The sequence below is a fragment of the Physeter macrocephalus genome, chromosome 7 (assembly GCF_002837175.3).
Source record: "Physeter macrocephalus isolate SW-GA chromosome 7, ASM283717v5, whole genome shotgun sequence".
In the NCBI taxonomy this organism is placed as follows: domain Eukaryota; kingdom Metazoa; phylum Chordata; class Mammalia; order Artiodactyla; family Physeteridae; genus Physeter; species Physeter macrocephalus.
In genome coordinates this window covers 91924565-91950593 of record NC_041220.1, presented here as the reverse complement: position 1 = coordinate 91950593, position 26029 = coordinate 91924565, and the positions used below count along the sequence as shown (strand labels likewise).

The 26029-nt window shown below is 43.2% G+C and overlaps 1 protein-coding gene across 2 annotated transcripts in view; it reads left to right on the top strand.

Moving 5' to 3' along the window:
* SEL1L3 (SEL1L family member 3) overlaps positions 1 to 24157 on the top strand; it is a 99353-nt gene extending 75196 nt beyond the window's left edge. For both annotated transcript variants that reach the window (XM_024119451.3, XM_028492083.2), the window contains 8 exons: positions 250 to 333; positions 7440 to 7530; positions 7663 to 7747; positions 8873 to 8982; positions 13827 to 13954; positions 14554 to 14656; positions 14739 to 14811; positions 23193 to 24157. In XM_024119451.3, coding sequence (XP_023975219.1) covers positions 250 to 333; positions 7440 to 7530; positions 7663 to 7747; positions 8873 to 8982; positions 13827 to 13954; positions 14554 to 14656; positions 14739 to 14811; positions 23193 to 23332 — 814 coding nt within the window. In that variant the 3' untranslated portion in view covers positions 23333 to 24157. The remainder of the gene's footprint in view (positions 1 to 249; positions 334 to 7439; positions 7531 to 7662; positions 7748 to 8872; positions 8983 to 13826; positions 13955 to 14553; positions 14657 to 14738; positions 14812 to 23192) is intronic.
* The last annotated feature ends 1872 nt before the right edge of the window (positions 24158 to 26029 follow it).

Sequence of the window (26029 nt, the reverse complement as noted above, 5' to 3'; positions counted from 1 at the left end):
AGGTACTTTTCACATCTTTTTTTCCCCAAAATGACAACTCCTAAGCATTCATTAGAAAGGGCACTGAATGCAAGGCTCTCAAAATGTATCTTTCTTTATCTTCTTAACATTCAGTTCTGGTTTGTTGCTCCATAGAAATTCTAAGAAACAAAATATTCCCCAAGTGGGATTTACTGAAATCATACGAAGTAAAAAGCAATTATTTAACTTGCCATAGTTTGGATATTTACTCTTCTGTTTCCTTTTCAGATGGACAAAGCACGTAGCCGAGAAAAATGGCTACTTGGGCCACGTCATTCGCAGAGGCCTTAACGCCTACCTGGAGGGCTCGTGGTAAGTTAGATTGAACTTTCTCAGTCCTTACCTTTCAATCTGTCAGTGTAGTCTTATGAGATGGAGTCTTAAAATGAAACCAAAAAAGCAATTTGCAGGGAAATCACAGCCTCCCGGTAATGATATTCAGAGTATCACCGACTGATTGGCTGTTGATTAGAAAACACAGCATTTCCATGTTTAATTATACACAAAAATTAGTCCTCTAGAGGGAGCGTCCGCATTCATCAAATTGAGAGACACATGAATACGTTGACTTCTCTTCCCTTCAAGCTTGCTCTTCTTGCTTTCAGAGTCTGGAGACAGCACAGGGGATCCTAGCTGACCCTCTGCCTCTCACTGGCAGGCCACAGAAAGTCCAGGATTTCCACCTTGTTTGTGGGAAGGAGCGAAGGCAGTGTGTTTAGGGCTCAGGCTACATCTTCCGATAGATATTTTATCGCATCTTCCCTAGGACTGCTGGAAGTCATTCACCAGACCTCCAGTGTCACAGCCAAACAGACTCACTCTTTCTAAGCTTCTTCTGATGGAGTTAGCAAATTTCATCCTGTGCTGAATGGGATGAGACCCCGCACATGAGGACTTGTAAATGCCCCCCATTTGCAGTTACTTGATTTTACAAATAAGGGCACACTTCTCCAAGCTCTACCTGAGTCTGTCTTTCTGTTTTCTTCTGTCAGCCCTCGAATTCTGTCTTACTTTTCCTTGGGCCATATTTTCTTGGCTCGTTTATTGCCTAAATGATCTGGGTATTTCCATAATAACTAAAAAGGATATGCAAATCAGCACATATCCCATCGGTCCACCGCCTCAAAGACATTAGAGCAGACCTATCACTGATCATACTTGGATCCGAACCTTAATTAAAAATTAAAATATAAGTCCAAGAGAGCGCCATTTTCTTCTTTGGTCCATGGGTGCCCACGTAATCAACAGATAGCACCTCAGTGAATGAGAATCTCAAATTAGGGAATTCAGGGAAAATGAGCCCAGGGAAAACAGCACTGAATAACAATGTTTATTATTATCATCCTTTAAAAGTTTATCATCTGTGGCCTTACTTTGCATAATCAGAAAGAAATTTTTTAATGAAATGATCATTTTCCAATTGATACACCTTACAATTTGTGGGCTGTTTTATTTGTTTCCCAAGTAAGCTTCAGTTCATGAAACTCCCAAATTTGACTTTTGCCCATTTCTACTTCTCACCCTCCAAATTTCCCACCCTTTACTCCCCACAACTTCTTAGGGGAAACTAAGCATTCAAATATCAAAATGTTTATATGTGGGGTTTTCCCAAAGGGAGAGCACATCTGTAAACACCCCCCAACACACACACACACACACACACACACACCCCAAGATGTCTGACACTTTCCCACAAGGAGAGTATCTGCTAATAGCTTATCTTTCTTGCAGACTTTTGAATTTAACATCACAAAGCACTTCAGGGAGTGCATTTAAACATTTGCTGTGAAGGTCGAGAGGAATTAAGATTTCATGGCCTGCTGTCTTTCTTAGACTATTCAACCACATCACATGATTGATTTGGGGGGAGGGGGAGCTAAGGATTACATGTGTTCTGCACTGTTGGTGAGTTTGGCAGATTTTAGTGGGCACATTTAAATGCAGGGTGCCTTGCCATAGCTGCAGGGGAGGCCACAAGTAGGGCTGGGGAAGTCTGCTACCTCATCTCTTCCTGGTACTAAACTACCTGCAGTTTCTCAGATGGCTCGTATTCTCTCTGACCTCTGGGCCTTTGCACTTGCAAAGTGCCCAGAAATCCTGCTTAACTCCTTTTACTCCCTTTTGTCCTTGGATGGGTCAGGATGGCTGTTTACTTGTTGATTTTGCCCAGTGATGTGTATCCCAGCGCCCAGCACTTAATGGCAACTGGGAAGTACTCAGCAACTACTGAGAGAATGAATTAAGGCAAATAGACAGAACAACTGTAACTCAAGAGCCATGAGCAGTATATAAAGAGCATCAGGGATTTGGAGGAAGGAAAGATGCTACCTGGTTTGGGAGACTTAGGTCAGCCTTTATAATGGAGGTAACAGATGATATGGCCTTGGGGGATGGGTGGAATGTCCACTTCCTCATGCAGAGAACAACACTTCTAGTGAAGGGAATCGCAGGAACAAAAACAAAGAAATAGGAAAATTCAGGGTATGTCTAGAAATTTTTAAGCCACCAGTTTACCTTGAGGGTAAAATTTGTAAAAGGGAGTGCTATATGACAAGACCAAAGAGGTGCTACATTATGGAACTTTAAATAGCAGGTCATATGCTTTTTACTTAGCTTGTGGAGCAGTGGGGAGCCCTTGATGGTTTGGGGAGAGGGTAGTGACGTGACAGAGCTGGGTTCTGAGATTCCTAACCAAACATCTGCGAATGATGGTGAAGAGAAGGGAGAACCTGAAAGGGGAAGCTAGTTCAGAATCCAGGTTAAAGGAGCTGAGCTTTTGAGCTGGAGCTGTGACCTGAGCCAGGTAAGTTGTTTTCCCTCCTTTTATCACACAGTAATTGATACATACCAAATAGTAGGTGATACGTATGTAAGTTCCAGAGCATAAATGAACAATAAAATGAACACCTATAGCCCTACCACCCTATTTAAGAAAATGAACTCTCGAAGCCCCCTGCATGTTCCTCCCAGATTGAACCCACCCGTGGCCCCAATATCCAGAACTAACCATTGCCCTGAATCTTGTTCTTGCTCTGCCCCTTGCTTTCTTTATAGTTTTGCTATATATGGATATATTCCTAAGCAATAGATTTGACTTGTTTCTGAGCTTCATATCATTAGAATCATATTATATATAATTCTTCGCTGCTTTTTTTGTTGTTGTTTACTTCACCTGTTGTTTCTGAGATTCATATCTTTTGATACATGTACCTGTAGGTCATTCATTTTCACTGCTGTCATATACCACAATTTATTTACCACTTCTCATATTAACTTGCATTTGGGTTGTTTCCCATCTTTTTTTAAGAACAATGTGGCCATGAACATTGTTTATGCATATCCTGCCACAAATAGGAAAAGTTTCTCTAAAATATGAACTTAGGAGTGGGGTCACAGGCTAACCATATGTTCAACTTTACAAGATAATGCCAACTGTTTTCCAAAATATTTTACCAATTTACGGTCCTATCAACCACATATAAATATCTGTTTCTTCATATCCTTGCCAATTTTGATGCTCATGCTAAGTATTGTTAAAGATATGTCTTAATCTGGACTTGAGACCATTTCCTACCAACAGGAAGAAAAACTTAGTATCCATTATAGTGGGACTATCTTTGTCAAAATATATTTGAGACAAAGTGCTTTTCTCTCTTCCTTCTCTCGGTGTCTCCAAATGCCTCAGGGGTTAAATTGGAAATATATGAGCGTTGGCTTCCCCACACTGCAACGTGGAATTTTTTGGGTCCCATCTATTTTGTTGTAATAGAACTAAGTCATCCATCAATGTCCCAAGTCCATCCCCTTTTTTCATTTTCTGTGAGTGAATTTATTCTGGACGTTATTCTCAAATTACATGTGTCAGTTTGATGAGCTTGTGCCTTTCTGTGTTGTTCCAAGATTTATATGGGATAGTTTGAAAGAGGAGCGTGAATGAAAAAAAGGCCATTTTGCTGTTTAGGCAAAATACTGAAGATAATGTTGTCATGCCCGAGGCTATCCTCGGACACCAGGAAAAGTCCGATAAGGAGAGGTCGCCTGTCGTGTTTCATTTCTCTGTGTCTTACCCCTCTGTGTGTTTCATCTGTGAGCTAAGTGTTTTACTGTCCTTTGTCTTAAATATACCCCAAATACTTAATTAACCCAGGAGGTTAGCCAGATTCTAGTAAGCTTGAGGCAAGACAAGCAGGCATGCAAGATTCCACTTGAAAGAGATTCATCTTTTTGCCTTAGAGGAGGGTCCTAAATTCCACTGAGACCCCAGGATTCTTTTTTTATCCTTCCAGTTTGGGCTGCTTTAGACATTGGCAGAAAAGAACCCAGAGAAAACAATAGAATTGTTTGAGAAACTGCTCAGAGATACTCAAATTCACAATTCACAGAAAGCAGCCAAAGGATTGATTATTAAGAAGTATCATTATAAAAGTTCTATAAATGGATGTGCCGAGTCTGAAGTGGGAGGGTAGCAAGTGTGCTCCTACACACATCCTTTACCCTAAATCCCCTCCTCTCTGCATCCCTGCCCAGCCCCCCACCCTCCATCAGAATGACTGCCTGGGGACTATTTCACTTCAGTGCATCAGAAATAAAGCTGACCAGGGCTTCCCTGGTGGCGCAGTGGTTGGGAGTCCGCCTGCCGATGCAGGAGACACGGGTTCGTGCCCCGGTCCGGGAAGATCCCGCGTGCCGTGGAGCGGCTGGGCCCGTGAGCCGTGGCCGCTGAGCCTGCGCGTCCAGAGCCTGTGCTCCGCAAAGGGAGAGGCCACAACAGTGAGAGGCCCCGCGTACTGCAAAAAAAAAAAAGAAATAAAGCTGACCTCTGGTCGCTTCCTAAACCTTGAGGAAATTCACAGAAGGACAGTGTAGTTTTGTGGCTTTGGTCCTCCTGCGCAGAGCACATACTGAGCAAATGTTTATTCCATGAATTATAAGGATAGAAATATCTGTAATTAATATTTTCAGGCAGACTCAGTTGAGGCACAAGTAAGAGCAAAGTGCTAGGAGGCTAAGTGCAGATAGGGTTTCTGCAGAAGTGTCATGTCTCCAAAGTCTTAAGGTGAGAAAGTCTGTTCTTCAGTGTTCTGACCCTTGCCTAGAGTTCACACTTAAAATATACGAAAACAGATGGTGGTGATTTTGGAGTGTACGGCCTCTGCTGATGGCTTCTGCAAGATGGAAGACAGAGGTGGATTTCTGTTCAGTGCTTCTATTGACATCAATATTTTTAGACATCTCTTTGGTGATTTCAGTACTTCCTCAAAGGAAATACTTGAGAATTCTGTGAAATTTCCTCCCGGCTTATACAATAATTGGTCAATTGAAGTCTTCCTATAAAATGTGTTCCTCCCTTCCCTCCCCCATCTTCCAAGTAACTTTAGAGGCAAGGTACTGTCTTTATAAAATTTATCATAGTGACTGTTCTTACAGGAAGTGTCAACCTGGTGTCCTCCACTCCCAAATTCTAACAGTCTGCCCAACTGCTATCTAAGAAAACCTCATTTTATTACATTGCAGTTATATGAACCCCATTTCATCCAGTTAGGGCAGCAGAGAGAGCCGACCTGATATTTGACCTTGGGCCGTCAAGTCTACACCATCTCCTTCCCTCATCCATCCAGTGGGGGAAACTGAGGCACTGGGGCAAACCTGAGTGTTTGAGAGTATAAGACCTTTGGAACGGGACCTAATTGTAGAATGATGGAGTCTTTCTGCTGAACTTCCCTCAAATTTAGTTCCCCCATTTGGGGTCCGCGCCGAGGATTCTTGTCACCAAACACGATTCGTGCAAGCTATGTAAGAAAATGTCTGGGGGTCTTTTGTGTTGTTGCAGTTGCAGTTGTGGTTCTCTTACGTGGCTTGTCCTCGCAGGGGAAGCTGCTTAGCCAGCCTTGTCTCTTTAGCATGAGTCATGCCTAATTGGTCGGCTGCCTTGGGTGTCTCGGAGGCCAGGAAGCAGCACACTCAACAGCCACATGGCCGTGACCTGCAGTATGTCTGATTGAAGGTCTGCCCGTCCTAATTTGACCCTCCAGTCACCTCCCTCTGTCCCCACGTGATGGCCTGCCAGGAGGTGCTTTAGCCATGTAGAAAAGATGACTTCTGGATCTGCTTACTTACTCCCCCAACCCAACCTCCCCCCACCCTTTCTTAAACCATTTCCTAGATGGAGCTAAAATTAGGAAATAGCTCTTAATATCAGCTACTGACAATGAAAAGAAGCTTTAGAAACAACAATTTATGGTTAACATGGAGGAAATCAGATAAGTAAAAAGAAAATAAAAATCACTTGCATTCTCACCACCTAGAGATAAGTACCGTTAGCATTTTGGTAGCTTTTATTTTTTTCCTGCATATATGCATTCGCGTGTGTGTGTGCATGTGTGGATTCAGTTTTATTTTTGTTTTACGAAAATGAAATTGCACTTTTTTTTTATCCTGTTTTTTTCTTTTACACAGTGGAAACTTTGGCATAGACATTTTTCTGCGTCTTTGAATACCCTTCAACATCATTTTTAATGGCCTCGTCTGAAAGTGGCTGTACCATGGGTTAATTGAACTAGTCACTGATTTTCAGATATTTGTTTCTTTTCTTTCCCCCATGCATAGAAACAGCCCTGCCACGACCTCTGTTGCACATGTTTCTGATTGTTTCTTAGAATAAACCCTCATGAGGCAGAACTGTTGGGCCAGGTGGTATGTACATTCGTAAGAGTCCTCACATTTAACTATCACGTTAATTGGCTTCCCACTAAAACAGTGGTTGTAGGAATAGGTCCATTTTCCCCCAAGCTCTTGCCGTTATCTGTATTGTGAATCAGGTGCCAGTCTCAACAAATGAAAAGTGGTCTCATTGTTTCGCAATTATTCAGTTACCAGTGGTGTCGAATATTTACTTTTTTTCAGATGTGTTTTTGGCCATTGGTATCAAGCCCCTTGCAAACTGCCTCTCCTTTGCCAAACTTCTAATGTACCACAGAAGCTCAGCTTTAATTAAGCTTGTTCAGAGTCGTAAGCCCCATAAAGCCCTTCACAAAACAGGACCCAAAAGTGCAGAGCTTTTTCTTAATACCACTTATCTCCTCTAAGCGAGGATGGAGGATGGAAGGGTTTCAAGGACCCAAAGCTAATAGGCAGCTCCCCAGCCAGACTCGACGTACCATTCGGCCGGTAGAGGTAGCTGTTGTATCAACTAGCTCCCCAACCTTATCCGTGAGTTCAGCCTTTTAAGAGAGAAAATAAATCAGTGCATGCAGTATTTTTAACAACAGTATTTATTTAAAAAAAAAAAAAAAACCTCATGATTTTGTGGTTTTAAAAAAACTGCTTATTTTGTGCCCTCTTACGTGTGAATATAAAGCTCTCTGTGAGTATTAGTAAGAGCCACTCTATGAAATTTATTATTAATCATCTATTTTTAGGCACGAAGCTTTGCTGTATTATGTTTTAGCAGCAGAAACTGGAATTGAAGTGTCACAGACAAATTTAGCTCACATCTGTGAGGAGAGGCCAGTAAGTAAATGTATTCTCCTCAGACTAGAAGCTCTAAGGTTAAGGATAATGAATTGGGTTTTATGGAGGCAAAATTAATCACTTGGCGGAAATATTAATGAGTTAACTTTTTCTCCCCCTTCATCCCCTTAGGACCTGGCCAAGAGGTACTTGGATGTTAATTGTGTTTGGAGATACTATAATTTCTCTGTTTTTCAAATCGATGCTCCTTCTTTTGGTATGTATAGAGAAATGGGTGCTAACTTGAAGCATTGGAGGCTTTTAATCTTTAGTAACAGGAAACATCTAACAGCTTTGTGTGAAGTGTAATATTTCTAAACAGTTAAGAAACAGAGTGAAAAATCTCGGCTATTAAGATCTTCCCTAAACTCTGCTCTCAATCTCAAGCAATACATTTCTCTTCATCCATTGTCTATCGAATGCTTGGACCCACCATTTCTAAGGAATCAGCGAGAATTCAAAAGAAAAAGCTATCCGGGAGAGATTCTCTGGGCCAGCCTTTTGCCTTTTTGCCCTCAGATGGATTCCCTGTCTTCCTGGTTCTGTCCTGTGTGATAGAGGGCTGACCCTCAGTAACTACAGTTCCCAGACTCCTTTGCCCAGTGACATCTGATTATTTTCAGCCAATGGGAGGCGCTGGCAGGAAATTGCAGGGTGGGAGGAGGTGAGAAGCGCAAGTATTTCTCCCCTTCTCTCTCTGCTTTGGGCTGTGTCTCTGGCAATGGCTGCATTTCCATGGTTCCAACTCCTGCCTGGCCGTCCATCCTCTGTTGTGGTCTCAGCTGGCCCCCAGGCCTAGGAAGGTAGTGGCTTCCTGCACTGCTAATCTCTGGGTTGCCTACTGTTCCCCGTTTGCCCTTTCAACTCTTCCAACACCCGGGTAACCAGTTCCCAGTGTTAAAATCCCTTTTTTGAACTACCTGAAGAAGATTCTATTCTTCTGATTGGACATTGAGTGATACGTACACTCAAACAAAACTTTTTCCTCAGAGGAAAGGTAACATATATGGCTTAAACAGAGTAAAGAAATATGCATCAGTCATCAAACCCAGGCAGCAAAATCTCGGTGCCCCAGACAACCTTGGCTGTTGGGGCTGCGATGTTGCAGACTGTGATTCTCACAAACAGACCCATTTAGGAGAGCTACCCACAGCGAAGCAAGAAAATGTGTCTAGAAATGGGAGTTCTCAGCGCAAGAATCTTTTTTTCCCTCCCCACGTCAAGGAAGCCTAAAGATTATCCGTATCCAGATTCTGGTGGGAAAAACTCTCAGTCATGCAAACGGGCCAATCATTTAAAAGGTCGGTCTGAAATAAAACTACCTGTCCTTTTTGTCCTGCAGCGTATTTGAAAATGGGAGACCTTTACTACTATGGCCACCAAAACCAATCACAAGACCTTGAGTTGTCTGTGCAGATGTATGCCCAAGCAGCGCTGGATGGAGACTCACAGGTAAACGGCAACAGAGATGAGCCCCTGGTGATGCTTCTTTGTGAGGTTGCGAAGTCACTTCTCATCCGTGTTCATGAGCCCCTCACAAAACCTCTCTGAGGACACTAACCGGAACGGCGAACCTTTATTGAGCACTTACTTTGTTTCCCCTGCCATTCTCACAGCAATCTCGTGGGAGTAGGGATAATTAGACCTATTTTATAGGAAAGAATATCAAGATTGTGACAAGGTGATAAGTTGCTCAAGGCCAAACAAGCAGGTAGTAGGTGAAGCAGCCAGAGCCTAAACCCGGGTCTCCTGGCTCCAAACCCAAGGGTCTTTCTACCAGATTCCATCAAACTAGCTCACCAGGTAGGAACTCAAGAAATTGGAAGTGGGAAGTAGTTTGCTTGCATAGCTGAGCCAATACTTTAGTGATAGGACTTCGTTCTCAGTGACCTTTTTTTTTGGGTGGGGGAGACTTCTTATTTTGGAATATTTGTAAAGTTATAGAAAAGTTGCCTAGCCACAATATCATTATCAAACTAAGAAATCAGTGTTGGTTCAGTACCATTAACTACATTTCAGACTTTATTTGGATTTCACTAGTTTTTCCACTAACATGACTTTTCTGTTCCAGGATCCCACATTGCATTTAGTTGTCATATTTCTTTAGTCCTCTTCAATCTGGGACAGTTTCTGTCTTTGCTTGTCTTTCATGATGTTGATACCTTTGAAGAATACTGGTCAGATATTTTGTGGAATGTCCCTCGATTTGGGTCTGTCTTCTGTTTTCTCGTGAATAGACTGAGATTATGCATTTGGGGCAAGGATAGCCCAGATGTTATATGTCCTTCTCAGTGTATCATATGTGGCATACATAGTGTCAGTATGTCTTATTATTGGTGAGGCTGATCTCAATCACTCGGTGAAGGTGGTTTCTACTAGGTTTCTCCCATGTCAAGTTAATATTTTTCTCTTTCTAATTTATAGATATCTTGGGGAGATAATTTGCAACGATGCAAATATTTGATTTCTCCTCCAACTTCTGCCCACTGATTTCAGTATCCTTCAGTAAATCTTGCCTACAACAACTAACTGTAGTGTGCCAATGATGATTTTCTGTTTCTCTCCTTCCTTCTACATTTGCTAATTGGACTTCTCTTGTGAGGATCTCAGGGCTGTTTCGTGATGGAAGCTGGAATAGTTGTTACCCTCTTATGCCACAGGTTTCTTGTGTGATTTGTGATCTGATCACAAAGCAAAAGTTGGAAACTCACCCCTATCTTAGTCTTTTTTTTTAAAGGAGGTACTACTTTTACTTTTACCCCACATCTTTGTGCCTTCACTGCTATTTGTATATGGCAAGTCACTCAATCGCTGACTCTTTGTTTTCTCATTTGTGAACTGGGGATAATAATAACATCCACCTCATAGGTTACAAGGATTAAATGAGATGTTGGATGTAAAGCACCAAGCCCAGCACTGAGTATGCTTAGTGGATATGATCTATCCTTTTATTATTATTTCTTCTGGAATGAAATAGCAGTTGGTACTAAAAGGATTTGCTGGTGAGCCAAACTCCCCTAGATGATATATGTTGTTACTCAAAATTAGGCCTGGACCTAATTTTTTTTGTTTTCAGTTCTGGTTTTTTATTTTTTTCACAAGACGATGTTATAAAAACGTTAAAGAATAATTTTCTTAAAATAAATTTTTTTATTTTATATATTTATTTTTGACTGTGTTGGGTCTTTGTTGCTGCGCACGGGCTTTCTCTAATTGCGGCGAGTGGGGGCTACTCTTCGTTGTGGTGTGTGGGCTTCTCATTGTGGTGGCTTCTCTTGTTGCGGAGCACGGGCTCTAGGCATGCGGGCTTCAACAGTTGCAGCATGTGGGCTCAGTAGTTGTGGCTCGCAGGCTCTAGAGCACAGGCTTAGTAGTTGTGACACATGGGCTTAGTTACTCCATGGCATGTGGGATCTTCCCGGACCAGGGCTCGAACCCATGTCCCCTGCATTGGTAGGCGGATTCTTTTTTTTTTTTTTTTTTTTTTTATTTATTTATTTTTGGCTGCGTTGGGTCTTCGTTGCTGTGCGCGGGCTTTCTCTAGTTGTGGCGAGCAGGGGCTACTCTGTTGCGGTGCGTGGGCTTCTCATTGCGGTGGCCTCTCCTGTTGCGGAGCACGGGCTCTAGGCATGCAGGCTTCAGTAGTTGTGGCACATGGGCTCAGTAGTTGTGGCTCGCGGGATCTAGAGCACAGGCTCAGTAGTTGTGGCGCACGGGCTTAGTTGCTCCGTGGCATGTGGGATCTTCCCAGACCAGGGCTTGAACCCGTGTCCCCTGCATTGGCAGGCGGATTCTTATCCACTGCGCCACCAGGGAAGCCCGGTAGGCGGATTCTTAACCACTGTGCCACCAGGGAAGCCCAAGAATAATTTTTAAAGAGAAAACAAATCAAAGAATGCACCACAATTCCATGTCAGGGGCTTTATTCCTTTGGGTTTTCTTTTTCTTTTTTTTTAATTCCTTCAGTCTTCATGTCCCTTTCTAGTCCCAGCCATAGGCCAGTGGGTCTCTTTAGTGGTAACTAGAGCACACGGGACACTTGAAAAATCTGCTTCTTCTCACGTATTGTAGGAATGGGTGTATTCTATTGCATGGTCTCTGTAATTATTACTCTTAACTGCTGCCCCATATGCTGCTGAGCTGATAGACTGTAATTTATTCAGTTTTATCTTTTGATGGACATTTATTGTCTTGTTTGATAATTTATTGATTGATTTGACACATGTTTATATAGTCCTGCCATGTCTTAGACACTGCTTAGTGGTGGGGACACAAGATTAAAAGATAGACAATAGTTTTGCCTTCATGGGATTTATAGTCTGTTAAGGAAGACGTGAAGGTCATTTCCTATTGTGTTGCAATTATAGCAAGTGCTACAATGAACATTCTCATATTTCCATCTTTTACCTCCATTTGAATAATCTCATTATAATCTGAGGGATGGCATTGCTAAGTCAAACAGTCTAAATGGTTTCATGGTTACATAATCATAGTATATTGCTGATTTGCTTTCTGAAACTGTTTCCCAATTAATGTATCGCCAAGCAGTGCTTAGTATAAAAGGATCACTGAAATCTTGTCAGCATTGGATGTTTTCGTGACTTAATTTTGCTAATTGAATGATTATAAGTTGATCCTTCCTTATCCTTTCAAATTGTATGTATTTGACTGACTGGGGATGGACACTTTTACATATACTCGTCTATGATAATTTACCCTTTATATTTTCTTACGTGAATTCTCTATTCTTACTCTTTGTCTGCTTATCTATTGGAGTTTTGATATTTTTTAATCTAAATTATAATTAGTTCTTTATACATTTGCCCAGTAGATAATGAACCTTAAGCTATTACATTGCATACAAATGTTCCCCTAGTCCATTTTCTCATTTATTTTAATCTTGTTATTTTTCCATTGTTCAGAGATTTTAAAATTTTATAAAGTCATTTTCTTCTTTTCTTCTAATACCTAGAGTTTTAAGAGAACCTTTCTTTCAAAGAGTGGAGAAACAGTCTATTTTCTGCTTGCGTGTGTGTGAAATTTTAAGACACCTAATACTTGTATCTATTTAGAGGTTATTTAGCAGCAAGGTGGAACTTAAGATTTGAGGCTCTGAATCCTTTCTGCTTGCATTTGAATCCCCTTTCCAACTGTATGACCTAGGGCAAATTCCTTAACTTCTCTGTGCCTCAGCTTCCTAGTAATAATAGTATAGAGGATAACAGAACCTATCTCAATTTGTTGTGGTGAGGATTAAGTGAATATATATATATAACAGAACAAAGCCTCATATATAGCATCACTCAGAAAATGCCAGCTGCTGTTATTTTTATCATGATCATCACATAGCCTGCTTGTGAGTTGAGACTCCTGCAATTTTACAACCTGGGGGATGGTGATTTTTATTTAGACTCAACCAAATGAAAGGAAAGGGAGGATATAAGTCATTAAAGCATGACTATGAATTCTTTGAAGGGCAACAATTCAGTGGAATTTGTAAAGCCGTAATAATAAGTGACGCATCATTTTTTGTTTATTTCTTGGTCTGGCCACATGCTCAGCTCATGATGGACAGTGCATCTCCTCCAGGTCCTATAAGAGTTTCCATCCTCTGTGAAGCACTTCAACCATCAGGCTCTTAACTGTGTTATTTTACTGGCCCTGCACAGCCCAGTAAGGCAGGTCCTACCTCTATGGGTCAAGAACAAGATATATAATGAGCGGGAGGTGGGGAAGCGTACCAGAGTGGAGGGTCTGTACCGAAAGGAATCAGGTGAGGAGGTTTTCCTCGCTGCCCTAGGAAAGATCGGACAAACACCGGCACGTTACTGTGCGCATCAGAGGCCCTCTCCTCTTAGAATGTCAGCCCCGAGCACACCCACAGCCACGTTTGTTGGAATTCTGACATACCGATGGTGACCCAGGGTATAGTCTATAAGTGACGGACACTGCCTTTGAGTCGATATTCTGGGTTTGTTGATGATACAAGGGCATGTTTTCCAGCGAGTTCTGTTTTGAGAGAATGAGCAGGAAAGGACAGATTCCCCCAGTTGACTGGCTTCTGAGCAGATGGGACACAGCATCCTCTGAAAGCCTCCTGGTTCTCCTGCAAATAAGTTTCTCAGATGCATGTATTTAGGGAAACAATTCATCAGTGAAGATGACAAAACCATCTGGCTCTAGGGACTGAAAAAAAAAAAAATCTAGAGGCTGTAAAAGTTTACATTCTGATGAAGGGTGTCCGTCTAGGTTTTATTATAAGGAGTGAATGAGTTTGGTTTGTGGCTTGTTTTCAGGGATTTTTTAACCTGGCCCTGCTAATTGAGGAAGGTGCTATAATCCCACATCATATTCTGGATTTCTTGGAAATTGACCCGACTATCCATTCTAATAACATCTCCATCCTCCAAGAACTGTACGAAAGGTGAGTTCAGAGTCTCTTTAATACTGGAGGAACCCAAGTGGGTGGTGTTTGCTTCTTGGTTAAAGTTAACCTTGGTCTTATTTTCTAATGTCAGTGGTTATAAAGGGCTCAGGATTTGTTTTTATTAGAGAACACTCAGCTGGACCCAAACTTAATTCCCTTTTCTAGTATATGAGGATTAAGATATAGAATGTGCTTGATTTGAAGTTAAAATGCTGACTAAGTTTTTCCACGAGAGTGGAAAAAATAAAGTGTCCAATAAGATGATGCTTTTCTGCAAGATAGGGAGGCATCCCAGTGTCTGGACTTTGGACACAGACACTCAGATAAAAGTGTTACTTGGCAGCTCCTATGCTGCAAGGTCCTCCTTGACCTGTCTTTTTATGAAGGACATGACTGACCTTTTTCTGAGATTTTTGCCAGGATCCTAGAATTTCAGCACAGGCTCACACCCCTCAGAACTGGTTTTATTTCTTTTTTCTCTCATTTTGCATGTGCTCATTTGACCCAAAGCAGAAGGATGTGGGTTTGAGGATCTGCAAATATCGGTCGTAAGTAATGCTACCAAAGTTTGGCAACACTGTGCATTTTGTCTGCAGGTGCTGGAGCCACAGCAGCGAGGAGTCCTTCAGTCCCTGCTCCCTGGCCTGGCTTTACCTTAACCTCCGGCTTATCTGGGGTGCCACCCTGCACTCTGCCCTGGTAGGAACTGTCTCCCCTCAGCCCTGTCCTCATGGTCCCTACCCTTTGTCAGTCATCTGACATGTGCTTTGGATGTTTGCAGATCTACTTTCTGGGAACCTTCCTGCTGTCTGCATTGATCGCCTGGACCGTGCAGTATTGCCAGTCTGTCTCAGGTAAAGATTTATAAAAAGCCAGGGCAATATAAAAAAAATGTAGGAGGGACTTTCCTGGTGGCGTAGTGGTTAAGAATCCGCCTGCCAATGCAGGGGATACGGGTTCGAGCCCTGGTCCGGGAAGATCCTACGTGCTGCGGAGCAACTAAGCCCGTGTGCACCACGACAACTGAGCCCGCGTGCTGCAGTTGCTGAAGCCCGTGCGCCTAGAGCCTGTTCTCTGCAGCAAGAGAAGCCACTGCAGTGAGAAGCCCACACATCTCAACAAAGAGTAGCCCCTGCTCTTCATAACTAGAGAAAGCCGGCGCACAGCAACGAACACCCAATGCAGCCAAAAATAAATAAATTAATTAATTAATTTAAAAAAAATCTTTTAAAAAAATATAGGGATTCCTTTTCCTTACTAGAAAAATGACACTCTCCCTCCTTAGCCATTCTACTTCCTTTCGTTAGGAGGATCATTCACATGGTGGTTACCCCTAGGGCTGTCTCGTAATCTCTGGCTGATGGAAGGCTCCAATTATTGTTACATTTTTCAGAGTAAGCAAGGATTTTTTAAAAATAAGATGCTTAAGAAATTGAACAAAAATGTCTTCTCCAATTCAAAATACACCTGCTATCAAAACTATACCTTGTGTGTCTTAAAACCCAGTTCTGAGGCCCCCTCCAGCACGAAGTCTTCCTATTTATCCCAGTCGAGGAATCAAATGTGTAGGATGATAAACAAGCACTTGTGATGAGTAAAAATACCCAGCCACTTAGATTCACAGGGAGGGGCCTAGGGGGACAATAGAGCCAGCAGTTAGTCTAGTGTGGATTCCACTAGTCACTATTTCTTTTCTGAGCTAGTGTAGGGCAGTAGTTAAGGAGATAGGCACCCCAGTCCTTTCTAGCTAGGTTGAGAGTTCAGGCTTAGCTCTTCATTAGCTGTGTGACTTACGGCCAGTTATTTCACTTTCCTGATCCCCCAATTTCTCATCAATAAAATAAAGTTATGGGCTTCCCTGGTGGCGCAGTGGTTGAGAATCCGCCTGCCGATGCAGGGGACACGGGTTCGTGCCCCGGTCCGGGAAGATCCCACATGCCGCGGAGCGGCTGGGCCCGTGAGCCATAGCCACTGAGCCTGTGCGTCCGGAGCCTGTGCTCCGCAACGGGAGAGGCCACAACAGTGAGAGGCCCGCGTACCACAAAAAAAAAAAATAAAGTTAAAATAGTAGCTACTTCTCAGGGTTCAGTGAAAAAAATACACATGACACCAAAATGACTACTGTAGTTCAATGTTAGCTGTTGTATTTATTTGGCATATAAAACCCTCTCAATAATGTTAACTGTCATGTTTATCTTCCCTATGATGCCATAAGCTGAGTCAGAGGAAGGCCTTGGTCCCATCATTTATGATCTCACACTTAGTAGGTACTCAAATTTGCAAACATCTCTCAGGGGAGAATTCTAATTCCCAGCCATCTTGGCAGCTACAGAAGGACAGAATCACTCACGAAGACCAACAGGGACATTTACAAATGGACACATTAGGGCTGGACATGGCATTTGAGCACCGGCACAGCCGTTATTTGTGTAGCAGATAATGAAAAGCAAAAGAAGTGCATTTCGGCACAGATTTGATGGTGAGACAGAAGCCACTGTTCCGAGAGGCTAATATGGAGTCATTTTCCCCCATTTACCTGAGGAGGTTAACAAGGAACCATCAAAAGCCCTTCCAGGGCTTCCCTGTTGGCGCAGTGGTTGAGAGTACGCCTGCCGATGCAGGGGACACGGGTTCGTGTTCCGGCCCGGGAAGATCCCACATGCCGCGGAGCGGCTGGGCCCGTGACCCATGGCCGCTGAGCCTGCGCGTCCGGAGCCTGTGCTCCGCAACGGGAGAGGCCACAACAGTGAGAGGCCCGCGTACCGCAAAAAAAAAAAAAAAAAAAAAAAGCCCTTCCAGGTTTGATGCCCTGTAGCACACCGGCTGATAAGTTTTCCTCATGCAAATTCTGTCCCATCCCTCAATTTGTTCCCAGGTATAGTGCATTTGTTTTGCATCTTGTCAGTGTTTTCCATTTCAGATTATCTTTGTCTTTTTTACTCTGTAGAAATATTGTTATGATTATTACAAATGCGGTTCCGTTAGAGGAGCTGAAAATTGTCTTTATGATTTTATGCCAGCTGGTAGCCATGAAAATTCATGGGCTGGTGGAATGACTTTTATCAGAAGTCGTCTTTTTTTCCTTTTTCCATAGCTTCATTATCAGTCCCTCCACATTCCCATCTCCCTGTCCCTCCTGCCTTTTGATATACTTTCCCCTTCCTGTGTATCCTTTGCTCTTTCACTCATTTGTTTTTCATTTTTTTCAAACTCTTTCACTTGCTTCTTCCTGTACATACCTCTACCCTTCGGTGACCATTGGAGAAGTCTGGATAGGATCTTAAAAATAATTTAATTCTATGCCCTTCATTTTACAGATGAAGAACTGGGGCTAAAGGAATGCCGTGGTCTGCCCAAAATCACAAAATAGAGTCCGTGAAAGGATGTAGGGCAGCAGACTTCTGAACTTTTTCACACTTATGATACTCTAAAACAGTGGCTACCATCTGCCGCTGGCCCACTGTCCCCTTACATAAGATGTATTTTTTACCACATTTTTTTGGTACCTTGAAATGAATGACAAGTAATCTGCCTACACACTTAGTTTTAAAAATAATGCCCTAAGCAGCAATATAAAGGAGAAATAAAAAGAAAGGAATTATAATAAAATAATATGTATTTCAATATGTAAATTCTAGCCCCGCACTTCTTAATTTCAGGGTGCACAGGAATCACACAGGGATCTGGTTAAATGCAGATTCTAAGTCAGTCGGTCTGTGGGTGACCCTCTGAGATCCTGCATTTCTCACAAGGTTTCAGGTTACATTCACGATGCTGTTCCACACACTTAGAGTCGTAAGGGCATAGAAGTTAAAAAAAAAAAAAAAAAAGGAGTCTCCACATATTTCCTAAACGTGCCCCTACAGTGGTACCTACCAGCCCTGTTAGGACTAGTGTTGAATTAAAATATGTAGTAAATTATTTTCGTATTTTTAAAGTCCTCCATATAAGTGCAAATTTGTCAATGAGTTTGAAATAAGAGGGTACTCCATCAGTGATTGGACAATGGGGCAAGGGGGATGGAAGCATAGTAAAGCAGGAGAGAAGCACTGCAGGTGTCCCTCAGCGGGCAGAGTTTCTACCGCGGGCGTCTCTCCGAGGAGCTGGTTGGTGCCCGAGGTCCATGAGCCACCCCGTGGGAAGGTGACGGATGTAGTAGATGTTGGTGGTAACCCTGGCCGTGGTTAAGCCGGCACAGGAACGCAGCCTAGGTGCTGACTGCCAGAGTAGAGAGGGACAGGATTTGAGAGTTAAGAGCCTCCCTTAAGGTGCTGGGTAGGAGGATTGTGCTCTAAGTTAGGGATCTCTGTCATTTTGTGATTTGCATTTTTTCCAGTCAGCTGTTTTTAAAAACTAATGATTTATGGCCAAACCTTTAAATTGAGCTGTCCATCCATTTTGTGTTCAGCTCCAACTACCTTCATTTTCCTCCTGAGTTTATACGCTTTGTGATATATAGTCAACACTTCACCACACTTGCCACAGTAAACTGTCCTGTGTTCAGAAGGCTAGCCGTGTGGGACAGTAGCTAACAGCACAGACCGCTAAGATGCTGGCCTGTCACTAGCTGTGTGACCTTGGGCAAGGGAGGCGCCTTCTCTGTGCCTTAGTTTCCTGTTCTCTAAAACAGCAGAATTAGTAGTACACCTATGTCGTATTGTAGTTGAGAGACCCCAAAGAGAGAACACTGAGTAAAGTATTTAGAACTCAAGAAATGTTAGCCCGGTAGCTCCTAAGGAGTAATGCCCTCTAGGGCATTTTACTTGCAATTAAAGCACGCTGACACCAGGTAGCACCTACACTTAAAGAGTTTGGTTTACCTCAGTAAGTAGCAGACACCACTACCAGAGCCTAGCATGCTTTTCCATGCTATTAGACTCTTTCTAAAACATAAAACTTCTTTAAAAAAACAGCTAAACAAAAATACTGACTAGTCTCGCTAGCGTACCAAAACAAGTCCACAAAAATATTACTTATGCAAAAAAATCTCTTTCATTTCCTTTGAGGGAACTTGATTTTGATTCCTAGCTTGCATACTACCAGGCAGCTCAGTCTTTCTTGAAGCTGATGCCTCCCAGGGACGTGCAAAGGTCCCTGGGTTTTTGGTAGCACTAACCACTCAGATGGTCACCAGTCTGATAGCAGAATACACATTGCCCTGGGCCTACGCCATCCTTCCAGGTCCGTCGGCTTTGCAGCTTCTGGGTCACCTACAAGTCCCATTGTCTTTGCCAAAGCTGAGCACCTTAGACTTTTTTTTCTGCCAGGTCTTCCTTTCTCAGATTGCTGAAGGGCAAGGTGAGGGCTCCGCTGGGGTACACCCGCAGCCAGGCTCAGCAACTTTCCCACACTCCAGAAACCTCCTTTCCCTGCCTCATTGCATCTCTAAAGCACTTTCCCTCTCCCCCTCCCTGTCAAGGATGCCAAGCATAATTGCTTTAATGGACCCAGGCTTTTGGAAAAACAAAAAATCCCGAAGTAAAGTATGTCTAGAACCATCTCCATTTCTGTCCCCCGCCACAAATCTCCCCTGAGACTGAAAAGGCATGGAGCCTTGGCTGGCTGCCTGGCGGAAGGTAAAGGGAAGAATAGAGGGAGAAAATGTAAAAGACCGCTTCAGAGAGAGAGTCCTGCCTTCCTCGTGTTAGTGTAAACTTTACGTCTAAATAGAATACACAGTATAGAGCAAGATCTGCAAAACTACCAGCTCTGGGCACGACGTGGTCACCTTTTAAACCAATGTCAGCCTATTCAAAACATTCATAATTTAAGCCAACTCATCCTTTTTGCCTAAGTGGTTAGCCAAGTGGTCTTTTAAAAAGAGTAAGATGATACGAACAAGATTAATTAAACCTTTTCCTACTCTTTTCCTGTCCTCTACATTTCCAGTTAATGAGGTACTAAAATTACAGTAAAATGTCACAAAGTGGTACTCATGCAAAAAGCAGCAGCCTTAAAGTCAGAGTGATTTAATGGTGAGATTTTACTTTTCTCCTATCTCATTACCCTTGCTGCCCTCCCGGTATCTTTACTCATAAGAAATGTTTAAATGACATGGATCTTATACGTGGACTGGTCCCTGCTGGATCCAGAGGCCCAAATGAAGTAGATTAGATCTTATTCATAGTATATGATTTCCAGAGCTTCCCTCCCTCACCTCCTTAGCCACCCCACCCCCTTCATCTTTGTAAATATTCTATTATCTCTGGATTCACCCAATATATTCTCTCCTATTCGTCTTTCCTTTATGCTCCCATCTGGTCAACTGGCAAGCAGATATTTCTCCCGCAGTGGTCCACAACAGAGGTTGGCCAGTTTTTTCTGTAAAGGGCCAGATAATAAGCATTTGGGGCTTTGAGGGCCATCTCTGTCACAACTACTCAACTTTCATTATAGTGCAAAAGCAGCCATTGACAATACGGGAAAACAAATGATATGGCTGGTCTCCAATAAAACGTTACCGTGGACATGAAGATTTGAATCTCATATGTTTCTCACATGTCACGAAATAGTACTCTTCTCTTGATTTTTATTCAACCATTTCAAAAGCAAAAACCATGCTTAGATTGCAAGCCATACAGAAGCAGGCAGCGAGCCACCTGAGGCCCATGGGCTGCAGTCTGCCAGCTTAGGGCCAGCTCTTTATTATTCTCACTAATGTACAGAAAATGATCCCTCAAGCAGCAAATAATCCCAAAATCGCTTTTGACTCAGGAATAGACTCTAATTTTTTAAGCAGCACACTGATTTTCCTCATTACCTTGATTCTAATCCAGTAATCAAATTAGGACAGATTCCAGGTGATCGGAGACAGAGGCCACTTTAAAATTATGACGGGCTGTTGGGGGGTTTGTCCAGTGATTGCAAACTGCTGCTGGAAATGGGAGTTCTCACATGGATAATAACAAACTTACTGCCGAAACATCGAGCACTTTTGTTAATGCTCTGACAAGAAGATTTCAGTGGTGGAGATGCTAATTATGCATTCCTTCTACATTTACACAGTGGCACTTTTTTGTTTTAATCAGAAAACTGATTGCTGATTTATCTTGTTACCATGGTGATTTAAACATTTCCCTGAGCTTGAAAAGGAAAAATACGTGCCTTAGTACTTCATTAACTTCCTCAGAGAATCATCAGAAAGATAACTCTTAGGGCCCAAGAAGTCTTGGACACCATTTAATCCAGGCCCCTCAATTCACAGATGAGGAAGGCAAAAAGCCTATGAGATTCAAGCATTTTAGGACTGAAATGTCTGCCATTCTGTATCTACCCCAAAGTCACCTATTAGTGGTAGATAAATGAGACGTGCCCAGAACAGGTCTCCTGACTCCAGCAAATGGTCTTTGTACTGCATCACTGGGTCTCATGGTCCCTGCCGTGGTTAGATCACCTGCCAGAGTGATGGCTTTGACCTAGAAGCGTCACATCATTATGCAACACCTGGGTCCCCTCCCCACCGCTACCACTATCCTGTTCTTTCAGAACAGTTTCTGGATTCACAAGGTTTTCTGTAGCTATTGGAAGGGGTTCCTTGGAGAATTCCTTTACATATTCAAAAAGGTCAGAGGCTTTGGAACCCATTCCGGAATTTCCTAGTAGAGCCTCTTGCAGGTGGAAATCTTGAAGAGCTTATCTAGAAGTCAGATGGTCAACAAGTGATGGCATCTTCTATAAGTCAGTACATTTCAGGATGGACATTTGGGAACCTTTAAAAATGGTCCCACCTACTGAAAATTGTATGAGACTCAAGGACTGCTGAGCTTAAGAGCACTGCTTAAAGGCAAACTAGCAATTGTTCGCACAAACCATGGCCACTGTGCTAGCTGTATGTCACACACCCCTGCAAACTGGTACCGCCATTTTACAGATAGAGAAACTGAAGCTCAGAGAGGTTAAGTAACTTTCTCAAGATCACTCAGCTGGTAACTGTAAGGACCATGTGACTCTGGGCTTTCTGGCTTCAAAGTTTTGGCTATTTTCATAGGCTACTGGGGTCTAAACGTGGACTATAAGCATCTCAGAAACAAACGCCCCAACTCTTTCATCAGTCCTGCAAGCGAGGCCCCAGAAATTGATAAATGAACACATTTCCATGGTAAACCAGGTCACTAGTAGTAAGAGCTAACATCTGTTGAGTACCTAGGCGAGCCAGACACTGTTCTAAGAACCATATATACGTTAACTCATCTAATCCTTATAAGAGCAAAATAAGGTACAGATATTCTTATTTTCTCCATTTTTTAGAGGCAGAAGGAGAGTAGGTAACTTGTCCAAGGTCACGTAACTGATAAAGGGGAGAGCATCCGGGTCCCAGAGCCCACAATCTTACGGACAGGATACTTTGCGGCCTTAGTACATAAAGCAGGTGTGTGGGCCTCAGCACTAGTGATATTTGGAGCTGGATCATTCTTTGTTCGGGAGGGGGGCTGGCCCAGGCATTTTAGGATGCTTAACAGCATCCCTGGCTTCTCCCCACTAAATGCCAGTAGCACCCCATCCTCCAGCTGTGACAACCAAAAATGTCTACCGACACTGCCAGCTGTCCCCTGGGAGTCAAAATTATCCCCACTTGAAAACTATTGACATAAGTATAAAACTTTATAAGCTTCCCTAACCTTTATGGTGGTTCAACCTCCTCACTAAAGGTAGGTTGAAAAACAATGAAACCTAGTAATTGTGTTTTCCAAAATGTATACACATTTACTTAAATAATTCAATTTAAATCAAATTTGGCATATCATCCAAATGGAATCAGAATGTGAATGAAGCCAACACTCTTTCTGATTGATTGGTGTAATCCAGAGCTTGCATTGCATCAATACTAGGTGAAAAAAAAGAGAGATGACCATAGGAAACATAGACTGAGGAGTTCCTTCTTCTTTCCTTCCTTCTTTCCTTCCTTCCTTCCTTCCTCCCTCCCTCCCTTCCTCTCCCCCGCTTTTCTTTTCTTTCTTTCTTTCTTAATATTTACATACCCCTGTAAAGTCACAGAATAAATGCAGGACTTAGAATCCCAGAGATCTTTGCACATCTATTTCAACCTGCCACGTTATAGGAGGGGACACCAAAGTCCAAAGAACCTAGATAATGGGTCCAAAGTTGCTCTTCCAGTTAGCGCCAGGACCACTAGTCTAGAAGCATCTCTCCTAGCTTGCAAGGGTCTAGGTGTGGTTGTGTATCCTGCACGTACTGTTTTGAATATTCAGCACTTGTTGTGCATGTGTCTCTGCAGCCAGCGGTTCCCGTCCGACACCAGCCCGGGCCCCCCCAGACCCTCCTGCCCCCACTGCAAGTCCAGCTGTGACTCCAGCTGCAGATGCCTCTGCTCAGGACCAGCCCACCGTCACCAATAACCTGGAGCCACGTGGGTGAACTGTGCACTCCATGTCTCTCCAGATGAGAGAGAATCCTTTCAACAGCTGGTATTGGATAGCTGGGGCTGGGGCATTATACACCTTAAATGTCTTGTCAACTGGATGTGAATTTTGCACTTGGTGTCTTTTTTTTTTTTTCTTTAAATCAAAGAAATACCCAGAGCAGACAGTGGTTATACCAAAGGTTATCAAACAAATACAAGGAGCATCCTGATCACAGGGACATGTCGGGGAGGTTAAGTGGGTCATTGCGGATGTCCATTTCCAATGACTGTGTGTATGGGGGAGTCAGAGTGTGCCTTGTGGTGTATCCGAATCCTTATACACTGAGATGTATTTTAAGAATCTTAGCCCCTTGTTCATTCCCTTTTATTAAAAAACAGAAAATTGTGACTTCTCTACCAGTTAGATAATATTTGGTGTGTGTGTTTGCCACTGCCCTACCCCTCACAGTCCCATGGACAGATTTCCATGTGACATCCAAGACCCAGCAATTCTAAGGCACATTGAAGTAAATGGGTTAAGGCTGGAAATACAGGGAAGGCGATGGCTTTGTAAATTGGGTTTACGTTTTTCTCCTTGAATTTTTCTAGGGCTGTAGTGCTTCCGAATCATTTAATGACACTGTTGGATATCATTTACCGTTCACTTGCAATCCATAAAATAACATTTAGAAAATTCTTCGTATTTAAGTCTAGTCTTTTCCACGAATTACCCATTAGAATAGACTGGCAGCGGTGAAGTACGCAGGAAACAAGCCTCTAACTCATAGTCTCATTCCCCACCCTTTATTCCTGCCTGCGGCTGCATAGAGATGTGTGTGTGTGTGTGTGTGTGTGTGTGTGTGGGTGTGTGTGGGTGTGGGTGGGTGGGTGGGTCTGCGGCTGCATAGAGATGTGTGTGTGTGTGTGTGTGTGTGTGTGTGTGTGTGTGTGTGGGTGGGTGGGTGGGTCGGGGGGTGAGGACGGGTAGAGAGGGAGGAAGAGGAAGAGCAGACTGTCTACGCTGTATGCTGCTAAGGTAGTAAATAAATTGCAATACTGTGGGTCCAAACTACTCTTTGCACTACTTTATTTACAGTAGCAAATAAAAATTATTTTTATACCATTGTCTCCTGGGAAGTGTCTTTATTTCCTTTTTCATAGTTACTGTTTCCTTTTTCAAGGTTACTGTTGTCATCACACAAAGTCCTAAGGTCCCTGCATTCTCCTCAAGGAGGCAAAAAAAAGTCCCCTCATCCAAGGGATTAATTCTGGTAACCATTAACGTTTCTGGATAGAGAGGTGGCAGGAGGCCTCTCTCCAGGAAGCCCGAGCTCAGGGTCTGGCCCCTGAAATGTTTGCACAGTATCAGCCATTGTTTCAGGGTTCTGGCTGCTGTAAGGCTGGATTTCTATCCGTTCTGGGTTAAGTCTGCGGCCCATCCTCTTTCTCCTCTGTATGCTATGTGTACTGCTCTTGTTTTAGGAAAGGTTGTCCTTCCTGCTTGCGAAAGAGCCAGACTTTGGAGTTGGACAGCCCCGGATTCAAATTCTGGTTTGGTAGCTTACTAGCTCGGTAATCTTGGGTGAGTGATTAACCTCTCTGAGTCTTGGATTACTGTTTTACAAAATAGGGGCCATAAAATCCACCTCTTGGGCTTTTTGTGAGGCTTAAGAGGATAACATATGTAAAACTCACAGGACAGTGCCCTGAACATGGTTGGTTGTCATCGTTATTAGAAAGAAGTCTGAGGGGCCAGATCAAGTGCTTTTTGGTCCGCCTAGATCCTCTTCATGGCAAACACACCCATTCCCCAGCTGCTGGGAGCCGAGGCTGCTGAACGTTCACAGCTTCACCCCTCACTGGGAACTGCCATCAGCAGCAGGGGTCTGCCCAAGGTTAAATCCTAGCCAGAGCAGCTCAGTGCTTGCTGATGTCAGGAGGCTTTTTCAATCTCAGCACTATTGACATTCAGGGCCAGGTGGCTGTTTGTTGCGGGGTGATGGGGTTGTGGGGGGGCGCTGTCTTGGGCATTAGGATGTATGGCAGCAGCATCACTGGTCTCTACCCACTAGATGCCAGTAGTGCATGCACCCGCTCCCCCAGTGTACATGCACACACCCGATCCCCTGGTGTGATAGCCAAAAATGTCTCCAGACATTACCCAGTGTTCTTTGGGGGGCAAAATAACCACCCCTCCTTCACCTTGACAATGACTGATGTCGGAAAACAAAGGCCCCTTTCCCCGATTTGGAACAGTCCTTGAAGGGCCATCCCAGCTCCAGAACACCACCTTGGTGGCACACTCATTATAGCTCAATTTCTTCCTCTGCCCAATTCCGCCTTCCTTGTTTTCACACGGGATTTCCTGACATTGCTCCTGTAAACCTTCACACACAGCCCTGCACTCAGAATCTGTTTACAAGAACACAACTATATTAGTCTGCTAGAGCTGCCATATCAAAATAGCACAGACTGGGTGGCTTAAACAACAGAATTCATTTCCCCTCAGTATGGAGAATGGAAGTCCAAGATCAAGGTGTCAGCAGGGCTGGTTTCTTCTGAGGCCTCTCCCTTGGCTTGTAGATGGCTGTCTTCTTCCAGTATCTTTATACAGTCTTTCCTTGTGTGTGTGTCTGTGTCCTAATCTCCTCTTATAACACCAGTCCTATAGGATCAGGGCCCATCCTAGTGACCTCATTTTACCTTAATGA